Source organism: Chanos chanos, chromosome 2 (assembly GCF_902362185.1).
Source record: "Chanos chanos chromosome 2, fChaCha1.1, whole genome shotgun sequence".
Taxonomy (NCBI): Eukaryota; Metazoa; Chordata; class Actinopteri; order Gonorynchiformes; family Chanidae; genus Chanos; species Chanos chanos.
The window spans coordinates 39,509,068-39,530,968 of record NC_044496.1 but is presented as its reverse complement, the minus strand read 5'-3'; the positions used below and the strand labels follow the sequence as shown (position 1 = coordinate 39,530,968).

The window sequence follows — 21,901 nt, the reverse complement described above, 5'->3', positions numbered from 1 at the left end:
TGAATGTCCTTATAACAGACAGGCATTGCAGACACAGGGCCTATGCCCACTGGGGGCGTGCAGTAAGACTTGGGGGGGGGGGGGGGGGGGGGGGGGGCGTTGGACACTCACCTGCCTGTTCCTCTCATCCATAATCCGCGTGATCTGGATCTTCTTCCGTCCCATCTTTGAGTCCTGTTCTGTCTCTCTGACACCCCGAGAATATCAGAAAAACGCCTGAGATTGTCTCTCTTCACTCTCCTAGCACATCGTACACCGCTCTCTCTTTCTCTGTCTTACTCTTTCTCTCTCCCTCTCCTTCTCAGTCTGTCACAATCTGTAGAAAAGAAAGTGATAGATAGAGAGAAAGGGAGAGAGAGAGAGAGAGAGAGAGAGAGAGAGAGAGAGAGAGAGTTACTAACAGAACACTCAGACATCTCCAGTAAGGCACATCAAAGCAGCAGAAGAGTGGAGGGTTTTTTCTCTCCATCGGCTGATACGTTTAGAGAGGATATGAGAGCATATGAGAGCAAAACATGTGATGACTCTTTATCTCGACACCTGCACCACCAGTACAACAGCAGCTGGAGACCTGGTGACACCACAGAGCAAGGCGCTGCACCACTCAACCAAAACTCTACTCAATTCAGCACACACACACACACACACACACAGACATTCATCTTCTTCTTCTTCTTCTTCTTCCTCCCACACACTCCTACCAAAACACCTTCAACAGAAAGAGAGGCATTAGAAATGCACAAACTGGAGGTAAAGTATGTACTCTCTCACAACTCAACACACCAAAAATATGCCAAAGTGAGAGTTGTCAGGGCATGATCTGAGGTTTTCAAATGCGTATTTATGATACCAGTATCACTGAGGAGGGAAAAAAACAACAACAAAGCCATGGTAAGTCATCAGTGTGACAGCATTAAGTAGCCTCAGTCTGGTTTCACAAGAACTACTGTAAGTGGGTATCAGATAATGTGGGCAGAGGAGAGACGCATCTTAACTGATTCTCTTTTACTTCTGTCTCTCCGTATCTCTCACCAATGGGCCACAAACACAACAAATAAACACTTAAACACACACGCATTCTGAATAACCATTTTAACATTCTTATTTAGATGTAAAAAGCAAAGTGAAACCATCCAAACAGATGGTAAAAAATCTTAGCAAATGACACCATAACAGGCAGCACAACCAAGGGTCTGCTGACAGTTTTATATTTGAGATAATACAGCAGATTTGCAGTACATACACACACACACACACACACACACACTCACACACACATAGCCTGAGAGACATTTACAGCGAGAGAGCAAACAGGCCTCATTCTTCCTCAGAGAAAGCAGTGCAGTTAATGCTGCTGCCAGTTTTGCTCTTCAGATGATTAAGGGGGCATCCAGTCTCAGGTTAACATTAGTTGAAATCCTTTGGGTTGGACGAGGCAATTCACACATGAAAGATGTTGAAACCTAGCTGCTGGTTCAGAGCACAGTCTACCCCGGGGGGGAGTGACGTGCAGCCGGCCTGTCCCTGCTTCCCATTGCTCCCATGCTCCACAGAGAGACATCCCACACTGGAAACATTCATCACTGATGAACAGCATAGGCACACACACACACACATATACTCACACACAGGCACACACACACAGGCACACAGACACACGTACTTACACACAGACAAACACACACACGCTCACACACACACACACACACACACACACATGCCTATGTAGCCACATCTCTCGTTAAAAAAAACCTCAAGATTGCTGAAAGAAGTCAATATCTCTCTCTTCACGGTCATACATTACAGTACGGCACATTGAATGGAAGTAGGCTATATTGTAAGCTATAATCGGATGTGGAGTACGGATAGTAAGAAACTGAAAAAGTGTGTGTGAGGAGCTGTGTATACTGGGCACTTAGCGAGGTTAGTAAAGGCAGACTGGGTTTCTGACATCCGCTGCCACTCAAACTCCAATGAATTCAAACTTTGACCCCAGCCCACACGTCTGTCCACAGCAAGAAATTCTTACCAAAGCCAAAGTAAGAGAAAAAACGAAAAAAAAAATTCCCTATGCCACATCACAGTAGGTCTGTAAGAATGACTCTGTTCTTTTTCACGCAGCATGTCCGCTAGCCTGGCTGCTCAGCCTGGCTATCTATTGTTACATAAAAATCAAAATGTCACACTACTCTAATTCCAACATTCATCCCAGACAAATTTTCATCACCGTGCCGCCCCTCAGATTTTTTCCAGGTTATTTTTTTTATCTTCTCATTTTCAGCAGTGGTAAAGGCAATAACTGGAATCTCACATGCTCTCCTCAGACATTACAGAGTTTGACACGAGGTTGAAATGTTAAAGCAATAAAACTGTGCCAATGCCCTCTAAAAACCAGACTGAATCAGATTTCAGTTCTGCTGCTAAGTCCTACAGAGCTTTAATCACCTGAGAGCAACAATACTATACCCAAATAAACTGCAAAGCAGGATAGAAGTTTTTTTTAGTAATCAAAAATTCAGATGAAAAAACATTTGGATTATATGTCTATTGTTGGAGCTTACAACTCTTTTTTGAAAACAATGCAAAGGGTTTAAGTTGAGTGCTTTATCTCTCTCTCTCTCTCTCTCTCTCTCCCTCTCTCTCTCTCTCTCTCTCTTTCTCAGTGCGTGCGTGTGTGTGTGTGTGTGTAAGTATGTGTGCAGTGCGTGTGTGTGCAGTGTGTGTGTGTGTGTGTGCATGAGTGACTGTGTGCGTCTGTTTGTTTGTGAAAGAGGCGCAGTGACTATGATGATGATGATGATGATGCTGTTCTACTTATCTAAGCAGAACACTACAGAATTGCAGCACATAACCCTGCATGTTGCTCTAAATTGCACTAAAAGCTGTCACAACAGTCAGGGAGACTGCAGGTCCCGTAATGTAATGCACTGTGTCATGACATTTCTGTCAGGTTAATAGAAAAAGACAAGCTGTAGTCCTACAGCAGGCTACAGGGAAGGTAATACAGTGCATTGTGATGTTTGCCTTGGACTGGACTCAATGCCACTCAGTCTCACAGATTCTCAGAGACTCTCTCCCTTCTCTGTTTTTGCTCGGACAACTTGGCACCTCGATCGGGTGTTAGTGCCACGCAAAAGGGTTGTATTAGAAAGAATGACATTTGGCCCCGTGACGCCCTGTCTGCGTTTGCTCGGGCCAAATTCTGTGCCCCTGCTCCCAATGGCATAACGCTTCAAAGTGAACAGACAGAATCAATAGGCTCTTAGAAATATATCACATACCAAGGTCTGAGAGCTCCATAAACACTACACTCTGCAGAGAGACAGATTCAAAGTCATTACTGGGACTCATTATGTGTAGAAACACAGCACTTATTGCATCTTACAAGCAATGTTACTGTGAGTTTACACAAGCCGACAAGTAATTGCACAACTCAGTGATAACTGTACGTAAATGCGTAATCTATTACAAGACATTACAAGGTGTAGAGAAGAAAGTAATAACCGCTTGTTGTCTTCAACCAAGAAAAATGCAAACACAATCTCTCATTTAAGGATAAGTCATGCTTCTAGGTTTATACTAAATATACAACCTTTGACATGCTTGTTTGTGTTTGTCTTTCCTCTCATTTCATCATAACAGTGGAATTAGTGTCTTTATTTTCATACATTTGGCACAGAATCCAGAGAGGGGATGTGAGTTGTGGAGGAGCAGTACGCGTCTGCATTGCTTTATAATGTAACAGATGGAAGTGTTCAGACAATCAACACCTTGTGGCAGGAAACAAAAGGTTTGTTTGGAGTGATGTGTTTTCACATCTGTCACCCATCCATACGAGAATGACTGACTTCAATTAAAACATCACAACGTCTTAACGAGTAGCCTCCGAAAAGCATTATCTTCGTAAAGTTGTCTGATAGCCAGGTTCAAATCGGCTCTCTCGTGTGTCAGACAGCGTGTGTGATGTAAAAAGAGTGTTGGCACCACGTTTTAAAGTCATGGCAGCATTTCTGACACCCTAACAGCTTTATTGAGTTCGTTTGATTAGGGTAGATCTATAAGAGGAGAAAAGTCGGCCAACTTCTGCTCTGAGGCGCTTGCAGCGCACAAGATTTCAGAATCCAGCTGTTACACGTATCAAATATCTGAATAAGACCACTGATTTGGAACCAGTGTCTGCCTTTCACGGACCTAATAAATAGCATTACATGGACCGCAGGGACCTGATCCAGAATCAGCTGGCTGGCTCACTCGAGAATGACCATATGGGGCCATGGCTCAGACTCAAACAACCAGTTTATTTCCTTACAAGATTGCGTTACGTGATGGGAAAAACACTGCCACTTCTTCCATCAGTCTACGTGCAATAGCATGAAAGCTGTGTATAACATTACGTTGTCCCCTTTTTTACGCAGGTTTTGATTGCATGAGGCCTGGCAGGTCTCTTCTGTACGGCGGTGGTCTCTGAGCTTCTGTTGAGAGCATGAGGTAAACAGCACGGGACTGATTGGACACGCTAACCTAATCAGACTTGGTTTTGGGAGCCCCTGAAGGCACGGGGACTCAGGGGCGAGAGTAAAAAAAGCCCCGCAGGATTACTCCAGCACGTGGACACTGGGAGAGAGGCCAGCAGCCAGGCATGGTGGAGCCAGGGCCTCTCCAAAAGCAGACATCCTTAACAAGCACGGCCATTTACTTAGCCAACACTCAGATGTCCCATGAGCACTGCTCCTCAATGCTCCACTGTCTGTTTTTACGACTTACCATTCACTCACACCACCGGAGCCAGACCAAGCCGTTCCCAAACTCCCCGCATCAAATTGAAGGCTTTCAAACTCCATACTTAAAGGCTTTTTAAACTATATTAAGAGACCAAAAAAAAAAAGTCATTCAAAATAAATACGATCTTGGTGTGATTTAGGGACCTTGATATGGTGCTTGTGTCTTTGCCTTAGATGTGACCACCTTTGCGAGAGTGGCTTGCCAAACATTTGTAGCAGTATGATCGATAAGCAGGGGAATATGTCTCTATAGGAGAGACTGCCTCGGCCTGACATGAAAATCAATACCAGTACATGCCCCAAAGAACCTGCCGACGCTGCCGGCCTTCAGCTAGACACATGTGTACTCTCAGCTGACCCCGGCTGGGCCACACACACACACACACACACACACACACACACACACACACGAGCAAACACAAACTACAATGAATACTAGTCTGACAAACCTCAGGAGCAGTTTTCAAACATCTGTGTATGAAGCTGAAACGACAACCTAGAAAATCATTTTTGACATTTTGCCTGTATCAGCTCCAGTAAAGCTCCTCTGTCAAAGCTATCTGCGGAATCTATCAGATTTCTTTGGCTGAGGCATGGCAATGCTTTGCCTAAAGCCAGTTTGTGCAGGACGTGTGACTGATTCTAGGTCCGTTGGCGTTAATCATACAACCTAAGAGTCCTCTCTCACTGAGGCTGAACAGTGAAGGTAAGTAAAGCTGTAAGTTAGAGAATCCGCTCGTGAGATGTGGACATTCCCTCCTGTAATAAACAAGTACAGTCTCCAGTCGCTAGCTAACATTGCCTCCGGCACCGAGCACTGCAAAACTGAACTGTCTAAGGCTTCTGAGAGAGAACAGTATGAAGACTCCAATACAGATGTAAATCAACATGCTGAGAATGTGCTGTGTGTGTGTGTGTGTGTGTGTGTGTGTGTGTGTGTGTGAGGGGGTACACACACACACACACACACACACACACAAACACACGTGACTCAGGGTATGAATAAGTTCACTACTCACGATTTAGACCAGCCTCTCTTTTTAAGTTGAGAGCTTTATCTCTCTCTCTCTCTCTCTCTTTCACTTTCTCCTGTGGGACATGCCTTTGGTAGAGTGGGAGGGCTGGTGATAGGTCAGGCTTTTCGCACTCAATAAAAATACGCTCAACTCCCACTGTAATTACTGAACACAGTGCATCCCCTGTACTGGCTACCAGACTGAAACCAAGCCCCCGAATCAGCCCTCCTCACTTTAAAACAAAACCATCATTTCACCACCACATGCCCTAATCCCTGACACACTTACAAAGCTGCATTTCCTTAACACACTTTACAGTAGGTCATAATACAAATGTGGGCCACATATGGAAAAAAAAAACTGAAAATCTTTAACACTCAATAGCCCTCTTCATCTGGTTGCTTGAACAAACCACTAACTCATACCATGAAATAAGCTATTTCCTTATTGAGTTACTGATGCCCTGATGACAAAAAAAAAAGCCAGGCTATAGAGAATTTTAAGGGGATTTTTTTCATTGAGTAGTGACTTATATATCAATGCTTGTATGACCTTGTTATTGTGATCTATAGTTAAAAAAAAAAGGCTTTTGTTCTTTACTTCAAAGATTGCTTCAGCTCAAGAGTATAATGGAGTGAACACAGCGCTATTGAAAAAAAAAAAAAAAAAAGCCATGTTCCTGTTTTAACATTTTTCGCTGTGTCTCAGGGCTCAAAGGCAGCTGCCAAAATCCCGGGCACCACCATGACAGCAGAGTTTCCTGTGCGTGGCTGCCTGGGGCAACATGTCCCACCACAATCCGTGGGCAGAGCCTACTCCCAACATCCTGCTCCTGCACTTCCTGTTTTCAGAAGCCCTTCAAATGACCACTAACAGGGAGTCAAAGACAAGAGAGAGAGAGAGAGAGAGAGAGAGGAGAGAGAAAGAAGGGGGGGGGGCGCCTTTGGGACACATTTCCGCTCTGATCCTTCCCCTTGTTATCTTCCTGCGAGTAAGTTTGAGACTAAACAACAACACGGGTTCATCTCCTGTGGATTCTTGCTACGTGTTTTGTTTTGTTTGTAGCTAAGGCTGGTCGAACACAAACTGCCATCTACTTACTTACTCACTTTCTATTCATTCCAAACTCGGGTCTTTCCTTGTTTTGGCCTCAACTGATAAGGAGTTAAAACATTCCCTGCATGGCTTACATAACCATGAGTCACCATGGCATAACATATAAAACGCACTAAGGGAGAGTACATTTATTTATTCATCTGGTTCAATAAGAAATGCACTGGGCAATTGCTGACATACATATACACATCCTCCATAGTTCTAGAACACTGTATGAATTTATCCAGATGAAGCCAACCATGGATTGACTATATCTGAGAATGTGGACATAGGGAAAAGTTAAAGTTCACTCAGGCTTAAGGTCACAGGGGGAGAAGTCTTATCCATGCAGGAGTTTTTATATGAGACACAGGCAGTCATAAGAATGTTAGGAGAGGAGGAGCAGAAAAGCTTAGTCTTTGTTCTGAGGTTCATGAGGAGGTTGGATACCTGCTGATGTAGCCCTGGAGGGAGTTGGGGGGTGGGTGGGTTGTGGGGTGTTTTCTCCCTCTCCCGGCTCCTTTTGTGAGAGCTCCCTTATCTTTGGCTCTCCAGCAGTGCCAGCCAAGGCTCCAGCCCCGGCAACGCCACTGGTGTTAATGTCTCCTGATGCTAATCTGACACATGCCTGATCCTTTAGGAACCATTTTCTCTATACCACCAAACACACCCCCCCCCCCGCCACCCTCTCCCATCGCCACCCCACCCTCTATCTCACTCGCTCTCTCTCACCCTCTCTCCCTCCCTAACTCATTCTCCTCCACTTCACTCTCCTCATTCCCTTACCTCTGTTTCCAAGGCAACTAATGAGATATAATTAATAAGATCTACAGAAGGGGTATGCGCGTAAAAATGAGTGAGAAAGAAGCTCGGAAATTGTGAGCTCAAAGGGAATAAAAGCTAGAGTCTCGCATAGCTGCACATATAGGACTTTTCACACCGTGTTAACTTTGTTTATAAAACATGGCTTGAGGTGACATGAAGCGCCAAGGCGAATGACTTTGAAACACATGTATCAAAAGTTAAGATGATTAAGAAACAAATGGCATGACGCTGTTACAGGAAAATCACATGCAAAAGCATTTGTGAGGAAGACAACCCTTCGGGGTGATTTGAGATATGTGAAAACTATCCATGTTCTCAAAGAGCTTACAGCAAACGGTCGGTTTCACCCATTCATATTTAAACATTTCTTTAGGTGGAATTTAATCACAGTTTATATTTTGGGGGTGGATACCAATTTAAAATTCAGATTACAGGCGACACTGATGGGTGAAATAACTGATACATCACGGATGAATATAATACCATTTGTGTGAGTGTGTGTGTGTGTGTGAATGTGTGTGTGCTTGGCAGATCCATTACCAATGCAAACATACAGGAAAAACTTACAAAAGACATGCTTACAAACACACAGTCAACACTCATGCAAACTGAACACTAAGTCAGTTTCTTCTGCTTGAAACTATAATAATAGTCCTGGTTACATCATTCCAGTAAAACACAGAAACACTAAAATTAAGCCAGCATTGCTCAAGACATAAACACGTGTTCAATAAGGGGATTTTGTACATTTGCATCATTCAGTAAAAGGGAAGGAGATGAGGTGGATAAAAATAACCTGTTTCATTTCCCAAAATGGACACAGAATAAGAAGAATGCATTGAGAGGGTTAATTTCCTGACAAGACACTTACATATGTCTATCATGTGTCCAAATCTGAGGCTTGGCTAAGCATGGTACTGCTTGGTGCACTTCACGTGGGGTGGGGGTTTTGCTGTTTTTTTTGTTGTTTGTTTTTTTTCACTTCACCATTCAACCTGAGCACTTCTGTATTTCCCCCACTCACGCATTGGCTAAGGCATGCCCCCATCAAGTGGCCTGATTTTGAGTCAAAAATCTAAAGCACTCCATTTAAAAAAAACTATGCTTACGGTTTCCTCTGGACAGTGACTCACAGATACACACCAAAACCTACCCCAAAGCATATTCCACATACCAATCAAATGTAGTGTAAATATAACCGTTTATTGGGTTGAACCGACGCGTTTCAGGACATCGCCCATGTTTGCCAGTTGTGACCTGCTGTTCTATGTCTTAATTGTGTTTTACCAACCACTGAATCTGCAGGAGACAGAACTGTATGAGCCATAAGAACTGCTTGCATATTGTCTGTGTTTGTGTGTGTGTGTGTGTGTGTGTCTGTCTGTCTGTCTGTGTCTGTGGGTATTTTTTTTTTTATTCAGATGTCTGAGAGCTGGTAGCAGCCACAGCGCTAGTACGGGCAGATTGTGCCATGATTGTGCTGAGCATGCAGGCAGGGAGCGGTTAATCTCTGCCAATGACTGCTACCTCACTCCAACTCTCCACTGGCCCTGCTCTAATCCCAGGCCAGATCAATTCCAGTTCAGACAATCATCCATCCTGCCGGCTCATCGCTCCAACGGCATGGGGCCACAGCTCCAGAGCGGGAAACAGACAAAGAGAGCTACTTATCACCTCCGAAATGATATCATCACACACACACACCACACATACACACACACACACACAAATCACAGGATGGAGCCTGTTCCCAAGGCTCTCCAACAACTTGAGACGGCAGAAAACGATCTGAAAATACCATACAGCCAGAGCAGTGGAGGAATGTTGACGTTATTCAACTCCTCAAACGCCACTGTTTCAAATGTTTAGTTAAGCTTAGCATGTGCTAATTAATGGATAAATGCCGCATTCATACATCAATTTGCAATCTGTTCATATTAATTGTAAGAGTGAGTAATTAAAGCCCTGAATTAAAGCTGTAATTCTGTACTGAACAAGCACTGTGTCTCGGAGACAGTTCTGTTTCAATTTCATTTTCAGTTCAAAACAAACAGCCTTTTTCAAAAGAACCAATTGGTTCAAAAGAGCACAAAAAACTCACACACTGTAAAAGGAAACCAATGAATATCTGAAATGCCTACACGCCTTCATCTCTCTAACCAGGTGAAAAAAAGAACAAACAAAGCTATCAAGTTTTTTTGTTTTTTTTAAGGAAAATGGAACCGTGTCGATATTGTCACTAATACCTCATTTTTATGGCTACTTCCTTGTCATAATTAACTCATAACACAGATAACACACAATATAATGAGTGCAGAGAAAGAGAGTCCTGCACGACAGATATCTCCACAATCAATCACACATCTGGGCAGGGTCGAGGACTGGGGGAACAGGCAAGGTGACTTTGACTGGAGTCGACGCCTTGGGGGCTAAGAGGAAAAAGCCACAGAGAAAACTTCAGTATGGTTACCCTCCCTGTTCTACCTCCCTGCCTCTCCTTGTTCACTCATTTAGCTGTTCTGTGTTAAAGCTTAAAAAAAAAAAAGTTTTAAGGACAAATAAGGAGAATACTCTTGAACTTGGGGAAAAAAAAAAAAGAACAGATTTCTCAACCGCTGTTTTCACCGCCAAAAAAAGCGTAATCAGACTTGATTGGGACTGCCCTTTGAATGTATCTGCGACAGATACTCTCCAGCACAGTCGAGTTCGTTCAAAGGCTAGCGCGAAAATGTCACGGTAAAAAAACGCGTTCACGCTTACCGAAAAGGTATGTTCTGATTGTGGGTGCACTCTGTGTGTGTGGGTGGGAGTGTATGTGTGTGCTTGTGTCAGGAAATAAGAAAAGGACATAAGGAAAAAAAAAAACTTGAGATGGAATAAGGGAAGAACTCTCCTTTTCTCCCTACCCCCCACCCCCCCACCCCCCTGGTCGTGTGCGGTAGCACTGTTGTAACATAATTACTGCTGGGACGCTCCTATTCCCAATGATCCATTTGCGTCAGTCAGGCTTTCAAGCCAAGCCGATGAATGGATTCTCAGATTCTCAAGGATAAAGCGATGACCCTCTCCTAACCGTTATATCCATTTCATGTGAGGAGTTTGTTCTCTCTCCTAGTCAAAAATTTGCATGTGCTAATTGAGCATTTCGGTTTTTTTTGTTCACTGGGAAAAAAAAAAAAAAATTCGTAATGGTTCGCAGGGTCTAGTTGCACACGTTTAGAACAGTCTCTGTGTAAGACAGTAACAGGTTCAAAGTGCTGATGTGAAGATCCAGTACATGACATGACTTACTGAGAATAACATTTGATGGAAGTTAATAATGACCTTGCGTAACTGTAGCTGTTACACTAAGCATGTCACTGAGAATGGGCCTGTTCATGTAAATATATCGTGTATTTTTGCCCAGGATCTTGTTATGTTTTGCACAGTTTCCACTGTTTTCAAATCAATGGCATCAATTTCACGGTCTCCTTCTTCATTATAAGAAGTGCCCTTACAATGTCCTTGTCTTCCACATAGAAAAAAAAAACAGGCACTCCAAAGTATAATAATGACAAACTATGAAATGGCAAAGAGGATGATGCTTGCACAGTTCAATTTTCTGCCCTCCCCAAATTTCCCAAAAAGAGTTTTGGTATGTGTGGGTGTGATTGTCTATTCAAATCAAATCCACATCTATGGTTTCACCTCCTCACTTAATATTACCATCACAGGCCAACTCAATGCCAAAGCCAAACTGTGAGCGTCCAAAATCATCTTATCATCCAAAATGCATCGTGACAGTACGTCAATTTAAGACAGAGTTTCCTCACACCACAGTCAGCAGGCACAGTCAGATGGACTTTTCTTTCTGCGTGTGCATCAAAGAGAGTAAATGTTTTCCTTTTTTTTTTAAACAACTCTTGTCTATTTTTCCTAAAGAGGTAAGAGAGATTGTGAAGAGACGGGCTGAATTCACTGGGTGAAGAATTTGGCACTCAATCTCATAAATTCAACAAAATACAGCCTTTCAAAAGCCTTTCATCTTCTTTCATGAATTTGTCAATAAATGAATCATCTTGGCTCAGGGCAATTCATTGAAATGCTTGACTTTAACGAAGATCTCACTAGAAGGAAATTTTTCTTTCCTTCTCTCTCTCTTTCTCTGTCTCTGTTTCTTCTCTTTCTCTCTGTCTCTCTTTCTCTCACACACACACACACACACACACATGCATATACACACACTTAGACACACACTCTCTGAGTAAAGATTTGCGTACACACTCTCTCTCACTCTTCCTCTCTCTAAACACACATACAAACATACACACAGATGCAGTGTGGCAACTAAATGTTTGCATGAAGGCATTTTTTGGAAAGAGGGGGGGCTTGTTGTCTGATGTGATGGAATGTGTCCCTGGCTCTCTTTGCATGGCTGTCCATCAACAGTATGAGTTGTCACCAGAGATAGCTAATCCCACCAACGCACAGAGGAGTGCCAGCGTACCCTCCCCCCCTGGCCCCCCCAAAGGCTCCCTGCGAGCTGTGTTAAGTGGCATGGCAGCCTTTTGATGTTGCACACGTCTCAACTCTGAAATGGTAAACAGCGCGAGATGAATCGAGATCTTTCTCCTGAGGGAACGCCGTGTATGAGGATATTAGGGTTGCTATGCATTAATGCATCTCAACACTACAGTTTCTCCAAAAAATCACTGATTGTTGAGATGAGACACTTACACACATCAGATGTTAGAGTGCTTCATGGTGCGGTGTGGAGGGGGAACAAAACCAAAACATAAACCGTTCTCTGAGAATAAACAGCATGCCATAGATTTTATTCAAACACAATCACATTGATTAAGGTAGCAGCGACGCACGGGAACGCAGAGATTCTGAAATGGAACACTCTCACCCTCGCTTGCGGAACACTATGAATCATCCACTTCCATCCAAGCGAGTTTTACTTGTGCTTTTCACGGGGAAACTCTAAAAAGGCTCAGAATAAATATTTGATACTATGCTCTTCCCCTATGACATCTTTATCCTCTTCATCGTCCCTCTGTTCACCAATACTCCATTATATAAAAGGTTTATGCAATCCATGCAGCGTGGATGACTATGAGTCACAAACCGTAAGGTTGCAAACTGATTTAATATGTGTATGTGTGTATATATATATATATATTTATACATATATATATATATATGTGTGTGTGTGTGTGTGTGTGTGTGTGTGTATATATGTGTATATATATATATATATATATATATATAGACACACACACACACACACACACACATATATATATATATATATATATATAGATATATATATATATATAAAAAAATATTGACGCACCATAATCTTAGGACAGCAACAGCAATGGGGCAGAACCATCCAATGAGAAGAAGTAGCAGGACACAAATGCCATACTACTTTTGGCTGATTTCAAATTGAGACTTTGGGGACAGAACATTTTACCTTTTTTTTTTTATTTTTCAAAAATGACACAAGACACCCAAACCACAACCCTAAAAGCCTAAGTGAAACCTTTAAAACAAAAATACAGTTTCGATATAACCCTATAATTTTAAGAGTTGACCACAAAAATTCAATTTGGCCCAGCCAAGCGCTCGTTTCAGTTCATTATGGAGCAAAAAAGACTGGAATGGTACAGTTTGTGCACTGTTCATCGGTTTTTGGCCTTTTGTTAAGTTTTCGGATGGGCAAAACCACCAGGGCTTTGTTTTTCTGAGAACGACAGACTGTTGAAAACTGTCCGTTGGAAGGCAATGAAGAGAAGTCAGGCTATATAAGAGCGATAGCGACGTCAACATGGTTTATTTTAACTGTCCATATCATATCTTTTGCCTTTCACTCAAAGCCAGAGCTGAGTTACAGTGTTCATTTTAAAATATGAATGCTCTCTTACATAAACGTCTGCTTGCTGCACGACTGCTGTTTATGCAACGCAGGGATTGAATCGGGCAGTTCCTTGGAAAACTCGATGCTCTTGAAGTAATGTGCTAAAAATGGATTCTCTCAAAGCTCTTCTAACTCATGATGTTTGTGGTATACAGATTATCTCATTTGAACCTGGAGTCAGCATACATTGTTTTCCTGGAGCCTCTCATTCACCGTGATTTCTCTGAAGAGCAGCAAGTTCATGAAAAACACAAGACGATATAAAAAGCTTGTTCTTCTATGAATGTATAATTACATGACCCACCAAGAGACCGTTTTTAAGAGTGATTCTAAAATAATGCAACTATCCTGTCCTCTACACACACACGCACGCGCGCGCATGCACACACACACACACACACGGGGGGGTGGGGGCAGTTTGAGAGCGAATGAGATAGCGAGTGGAAGGGGGGAGAGCCGACGACAGCTCAGGGACAGAGAGCGGCCCTACTGTTTGCCTCTCCAGGAATCTTTTCAGACCAACTGTTGGCTGATGGCCTGTGGCCCTGACTGGGGCCCACTGGCTGGTGGAAGGCCTCCTCTCCCTCCATGCATGCTCTGAGTGGAGTTGGCAGCTTAGGCCTATGACAAGAGGGCAGCTGAGGGGAGGGAGCCTGAGCCTAGAGATAAGGGCCAGAGAGCAAGACCTGTATTGGCCAAGTACGGCCACAGAACAGCTGAGATACCAACGGACTCTGGTCTACTATTTCACCTGGATCAGCAGAGCACAGCCCAAAGCCTGTTTCAACCCTAGACAGAGAGAGAGAGAGAAAGAGAGAGAGAGAGAGGGAGAGTAAGAGTACTAACTTCTAATGACTGTCTGGGCTGAAACTAGCTTTATCCTGACAAATTGCATTCATTAGATATAGGTTTAAATGTATCACTCGAACATGGCATTTCTTATTGGCCCCTCGATCGTATCCTAATTTCGTAATTGCCACGTCTGACAGAGTGGCGTAATGTTTTCCCTTGTTGAAATCTGGAAGTACTGTTAACACCAGAGGGAAGGTGATGTCATTCCAGTAAAACCGATACCTCCCTGTCTTGGCTTCCACTTCTCCTTACATGGCAGAGGTCAAGCGCTTCATGTCTTGTGAGTTTCTGTGTTACTCACGATATATATTACAGTATCTCGCCAGACCAGCTCGGTTTAGCTTTCCTACATTTGTTTAGGTCATGGTACTCAGCTGATTCATGTGTTACTGGGCAGAGGTCAATGCAGACCAATGTACAGTCAACATAACCAGGCCAATGGTTAGTCAATACGCCAATCCATTGTCAATGTATAATAATGTGACAGCACAGCAGATCCAAAAAGCTGATTCTTTAATCTTGTAGACTATTTAAAACAGTCTTAATGTTTTCTATATTTAAAAAAAAAAAAAACACAGGTCATAAAGAGTTGTTCAAAAAATAAAAGATGAGAAAGAACAGGTCTTTGGCTGGTTAAATTAAATACCATAAAATCGCTCCATTTGAAAAGTTTCCTGAAAATAAATTTACAGTACGGAGATACTGCTTCTTTTCTTCCATCCGCAGCAAGCCAAGACAAAGGCCTTCATTTATATCCCAGACTGTGATCTACACGCACATCCTGGTATCAGCGTACTGCTGACTGCGGAAAGATGAGGAAAATGGGCCAAGGGGGCTTGATAAATCACTGGGGTCACATATAACAGCGATTACTCTTTAGCAAATTGAAGGGATTAAGCTCATTTAAAACTCCCCTACAGTCCAAAATGACACGGCGTACTATGCCAAGCTTGTATCGGAGCAGTTCACAGCCAAATTTGACATGTGTTTGGGGTTAAAGAAGAATTTCAACATTCCGCAAGTCCCTCGTTTCGCATCGTCGATTGAAGAGACGTTAAGATGACCAAAAAAAAAAAAAAGTCCATCTGTAAAGTCTCCAACCTTTATTAGATATGATTTTTTTGGGCTTAATGTTTTATTTCAAAGAGTTATGCATGAGCTGCGAGGGGTAGAACTGACAAGACTTTAAACTGTATTCCACACTGTTCATTTCTCTCACCCACATTAATAAAGAGGAAGCCTGAGACAGATTCCATAAGACACCATATGGTCGCCCTCCCCCCCTCTCCTCGGACATTGACTGTGTGAACTCTTGTCTCGGTTCGGGGGGGGAGCAGACTGTGTTCTGGTGAAAGGAGGTAGTTAGATCACTTCCCTACCCTAGCCAAAGACACGGCATGGGCTCCAGGACAGTGGGAATGACTACATCCCTTTGGTTGGCCCAGAGAACAGAGGTTCACAGACAGAGAGAAAAACACGGATGTAGGGCCTTCTTCCTGCAGCCCAGAGGCCACAGCAGCTGCGTGAGGCCTGAGACTTCCTACCGTTCAAATGGTCTCCCAACAGAGCAGGACACAAACGCAACTCTAACCTTTGTCATTTGGTGGAATAAAGTTGCCTATGGCTGAGGACAAAATCATAACAACTTAAGTAAAGACGGTTACCGCCTCAAAAAATGACACTAAATGATACTGAATGGCAATCTCAAAATCAGCTCCTCAATTATGTATTTCATTAAACATGACCGAATGTGTGGGTCTTGCTACCAAAGTTGTTTTACAGAGAAATCCTTTCTGTTTCAAAGAGAAAGAGATCAGCAGTGGGGGAAAACACAGGAGAATTTTAGATTTGACCATGGACTAAGGATTGTTACTTTCCACATTTGGCAGTACTTTCAATTCCTTCGCTAAAATCTCACACTGAGCAAGGTTTAACCAGGAGAGCATGACTCTGGTAAAAAAAAATCTGACGTTAAGCTAAAGGCACCACACCCAAACAGCAGCGGCCTGCTCTGCCTTTAAGCCTTAAGTGCCAAACATGCTTTTGGCTCACTTTGACGTAAGCATTCATCCAAGGAATGCTTTAGAACGTACTGTCTGCATGCAGTAGGCTCCACTATCAAGTATTTCAGAACCACTGATTGCCAAGAGACAATAGCATTGCCAGGGGTATTTCCTTAACCTTCACAAAGGAAGGAAATGAACAAAGACCATAACGAGATAAACGACAGAAAAAAAAATATCAGCAAGGCATCTAAGCTTCAGCATATTGCTTTACAAAAATACACCACACTTAAAACCTGTTAACCCCACACCATTAGAGGGTGCTTCTGTCACAGTGTGAGTAAAAGAAAACCTAGTGCAACACTTATCAAAACATTTTTACGCCGTGTGAAAAACTGTTTCTTCTCAATGTATTACTTAGCAAAAGGAATGCCTACGGCCCAGATACCAACAACCTGTTACAGCAGCCTCTGTTCAATTAACCCTCCTCTCTGACATCATTGCGACGCAAGCCAATGAGCAGCAAGCAAAAAAGAAATCAAACTAGGTTTATGTCTTTGTCAAAAAATGTGTGGGCACAAAACTTTATCTAATTGCAGTCAGAGTTCGTATAGTTATTCAATGGGTTTTCGACTGAATCAGACACGAAAAGAGTCAAGATGTGGCTAGCAATGTTGATGCCCTATACAAAATTTGTCTTTAACAGAAAGAAATACAAGTGCACAGAGGGGAGAGAGGGAGAGTGAGAGAGATAAGAGAGAGAGAGAGAGAGAGAGAGTGTGAGGGAGGGAGAAAAAGACAGACACGTCGTGCTGTTTTCACACATATCATCGGTGAAGTTTGTGCACGATCGTATTTGGCTGAGGTATCCTGAACATGCAGAGAGACATGCATCTGCGGTTTAGCTGACATATCAATGCCCGTGGTGCAGAGGTAACAGTAGACCAGAGTCAGGCAGGCAAGCACAGGTGCACACTGCGTCACTCCACACAAGTCCTGTGCCCTGTCTTCACCACACGCATTCACAAGCTCACCTCAAAAGCCACGCTTACTAACATACGCCCCCTGAACTCCACTAAAATCACACGAGAACATAAGGGTAATATCTCACTGCTGTTTGTTTGTTTGTTTCTTAAACGTGTGCTTTATAAAACACGGCCCTTACTAACAACTGGCCATCTCTTAATATTTTTGATGTATTATTTTTGGAATCCTTAAACAAAAATACGGGACCTTCTGTAAAACAAGCAACTTCAGACAAACGTCAACAGAAATAAATTTAAAAGGTACGTCGGGTTCTGAAAATGAAATGCTACAATGATAATGTCACAGATCAAAAACAAAGACAGTCCTCTTCGTAATGTCACATTTATTATGAATATCAACAGTTCAGAATTTGTTTATACAGCACACGCTGAAGCCTACACTAAAACTGAGAGGGACCACTTAAAAAAATCAGATTAAGTACACCGATTGAAAGTTCAGCTTCTGTGATTTTTTTTTATTTGGGGGGGGGTGAGAATGTCGAGTAACCTTTGGCTCTCCTGTCTGAGTTGTACTCTTCACCCTGAGGAGGCCAGCAGTGGAAGTAAGGAGGCAGAGAGTGAGGAAGGGGAGGATAAGGGGAGAAAGAGGATTAGGAGGAGATTGGGGTTGACTGCCCAGGCTCCAGGAGCTCATGGCTGATTCTCTAGCGCGGCCAGAGGCCACGGAAAGGTAAGAACACCTCGGCGTAGGTCTGGCCACAGGAAGGGCAAAGGAGACAGGAAGAGGCTGTCGATCCTTAAGCCGCTCTGCTCTGCTCAGCAGCACATGTGCTGAGTGGACCGTATGTGGTGGCTTACCACCAGAGGTTAAAGCCAAGGGCGGGTCAGTTCGAGAGGTCAACGTAAGCTGTTTCTTTAGGCAAAACAGACGCGCCACACCGTCCTTCCTCGTTCTGATCCTCGGATTTAATGGATGTTCCAGGGCAAATATCAACCGCGCTGCAGGATACTGTTGTATGTGAATTTATGGAGCGAACGTTCATGCTTTGAAAGAGTTGTAGAGTCTCGAGAGCCAATGTTGTTAACACAGCAGGAGAGCAAGGCAATAGTCAAGTATGTCATCTCGCTGAGAAATTCTACAATACAATCACACAGAGTTCAGCCCTGCACCTGGGTTATGTCAAAGATATCGGTTTAAAATGACGTATTTTACCTAATGACAATGTTTTGCACTGAAGTTTTATGATTTGCCATTCATTTCTGTTAAAAATCATGAACAGATGTGATTACTGATTCAAACATTGGGGTTTTTAATACACTCGATTCCCTGCGCAATAATAAAAAACTGCTCATTCTGTTGAATGATCATGATACTAAACATTCATTTGATATAGTGTGCCAGTGCAATTTATGACTATATATGGCTTTCATATGAAATCTCATCGAAAAGTTTTCACGTGGATTTGACACAGGGGTATAGTGCGTTCATATATACAAATATCACAGAATCTCATTCTGGGGATTCTAAGACAAGGAAATAAATCCTGATTTTAAACATTTTTAAAGTTGATCTGATAATGGTTAATAGAGCTCCAAAGAACATTGCACTTCAATATTCAAAAGGACAGAGATCATCTATGGGTGACCAACACAACAAAAACAACCAACAACAAACAAAAAAAGCACTTCAAGGTAATGAGAAAAGCAAGAACCAAAATAAATTCAGCTGACTAGTGTCTAGCCACATAAATCTCACTCCTAATTCCCTCTCACATAGTCTTGTTTAATTATAACTTTGCTGCATGCCTACTTTTTTTTTTTTGCAAAATGTATGAACACTGGATCTAAGTGTTTAAGTATGATTTAATAAATATGCACTTTGAAACCCTATCCCCGTGTCAGAAAGTGAGTAGTATTTATAAATTGCATGTGGTACCCAGTTCTTTGCCAAGTCTGGATGTTAATCCCCAAGCCAATGGTCTGGAAGTCACCATCACTACATATTAAGGGCCTGCCTAATAAAGTTAGAACTGTGGGGTCTAAGAACCCGATAGATGGTTTTATTTGGCAAGTGCCAGGGAAACCTATTTACAGGCTGACACAAGGGCCACTTCTGTGCGATTTTGGGGAGGGGGAGGGGAGGAAAAAAGACCACGGAGCTAATATTTTGATACATGGTTTAAATGATGATCGTTCTGTTTGCCCAACATGCTGCGCGTATCCTGGGGTAACCTATTTAGCATCAAACATGAGGCGGTGTGGCAAGGCGGTGGGACGCAAAGCAGCCAGAGCTCTCTGGTTTTGGATCTGCTCCTCAGAGCTGATTGCCGGGTGACTCCGCAGGGACACTGTACATTCCGCTGGGTTAGAGAGCCGCTCCAAAAAACCGCAGATAATGGCGGACAGGGAGTCAGCAACTGACTAATTCAGCTGAATAGAGGCGTGTAGATCAGTGTTGAATATTCATAGTCTTGCCCTTTCTGGTGATAAAAGCACTTCATTTACACTTTTTTTTTTTAAATCAATAAAAAGATACTCAGAGATGTTTCCCAAAGGAAGAGAAAAAGACCTGTGGTGCCCACACAAGCAAACTATGGCTAAAACATTATCTGCTGGGCTCAAGATTCTGCATCCTGCCTCAAGGTCTCACGGGAGAACGCTGGAATCTCCAGCTCAATGCTGGTGCTCCAATACACAATGAATCATGTAGCCTTGAGCATGCGCACCCAGAGAGACAGAGCCTTCAAACAAAAAAGAAGATGAAGCCCTGATTTAACAGACGTCGTGCAGAGGTATGGCACATTCCTTAAAGCTGATCGGAGAGATATTTGGAACATAACTGTCAAAGTGCCTTCACACTTAACCCTGAGAAAAAGGATGGGCCCCTCCACTACATGGGGGAGGTACAGTGAGAACAATGATAATGTGTTACATGCGGCAACAATGACTTGTCTTCGTGGAAAGCATTCTGCTTTCATGTAAGAGTATCACAGATTTGTTTACCAGTCCTGCGCTTATCTTCTCTAGCTAGAACTAATTAAGTTCTCTTTATGACGTACATACTGAGATCCACCTAACAATAGTATACAACCAACCAAGTATCTCCACAGTAAGACTATGAGCGACGGCATAAAACCTATTGCACAGAATGTCTCTATGCGTCTTCAGTACATGTCACGTAATTGTCATTGTAATTGGAGAGATTTGGCAATTGTGCAGAACTGTGCTAAATGATTTAGCCACTATCTTCGCTGTACAGATATTTCTTAATCAACCTTAGAGGCCACATTAACGTTGGATAAACTGTTTAAGTTGGTTCAAAGGTGCATTGAATAAATTCCACATTAATAAAATTTGCAATAAGGGACAGATACATGTCAATCAGTGAAAAAAAAAAAAAAAAGGAGAAGTACGTCCTACTCCTGCAGTTTCTTTGGAGTGACAAAGTTTGTGATCAAACAATCAAACATCGTACCCTGCGCCAGCCGCAGCTGACAACATCAGGCCTCTTGGGAGAAGTGGATTGCATTCGTAGTGCAACTACCATGAAACCTATGATATTGTTGCAAAGAAAACTTGCATAGACTTGAATGAGCATGTGTAGAGAGATTTACGCTGATCGCTTCAGTACAGGATAATTAAGAGCAAGGCCGAGCCGCGGCATTACATTTTCATCAGGGTGTGATGGTAAATAGGGAGATAATGTCAGGTCTGAGCAACACAGTGAAATATTATATCATACCATGGCTCATTACGTTAAAAAAAGGGCTGAAAAAAACCTGAAGAAAACTCATGCCCGCGTGTCTACAGGAATGAAGAACTTCAAAACAGTAATGTAAGACTGTTTACAGAAAGAGGAAAAAGCAGGGCTCACCCAAGCAGTGATATCCTCCTTCACTATAACAACAATATCCAAGTCTCTCTCTCTCTCTCTCTCTCTCTCTCTCTCTTTCTCTCTCTCTGTCCCTCTTTCTCTCTTCCTTTCCTTCAATGCTTCCCTCTTGTTCGAGTTTCCTGCTGCTTTCTCCTCCTTGGGAAAAAAATGTCCTGGGAAGGGGGGAGGAGAGAGAAAGTGTTTCGCTCAGTGATTCAGAAGCATGGTGTAAACGCCAGCCTTCTCTTTCTGACAACCAGCGTTAATTGCAGATCAGACTCGCCCACACACTCCAGACTTGTGCTCTGTGTCTTGTGGAAGGAACTGAGAGCAGGCTGTGAGATTGGAGTGCTGTGAAGAGCACAGTGGGAGACGTTCTAACCTCGCACCACCTCCACCCCACCCAGCACCACCAACTCAATCACCACCTCTGGAGCTCCTCACCTCCAACACGGCCAACTTTTGTCACATACACACAAACACACACTCACAACATACACACACACATACACATATGCATAAACTCATAAGAAGACACACTCCAAATCCGTGCAGAAAAATTAT

At 42.9% G+C, this 21,901-nt stretch overlaps 1 protein-coding gene across 5 annotated transcripts in view; it reads right to left on the bottom strand.

The window, feature by feature from the left end:
* mef2aa (myocyte enhancer factor 2aa) overlaps positions 1–21,393 on the bottom strand; it is a 73,106-nt gene extending 51,713 nt beyond the window's left edge. For all 5 annotated transcript variants that reach the window (XM_030794105.1, XM_030794107.1, XM_030794103.1 and 2 more), the window contains exons 1-2: positions 21,338–21,393; positions 112–316 (exon numbers count right to left, since the gene is read on the bottom strand). In XM_030794105.1, the coding sequence (XP_030649965.1) occupies positions 112–165 (54 nt within the window). In that variant the 5' untranslated portion in view covers positions 166–316; positions 21,338–21,393. The remainder of the gene's footprint in view (positions 1–111; positions 317–21,337) is intronic.
* Between the last annotated feature and the right edge of the window lie 508 nt (positions 21,394–21,901).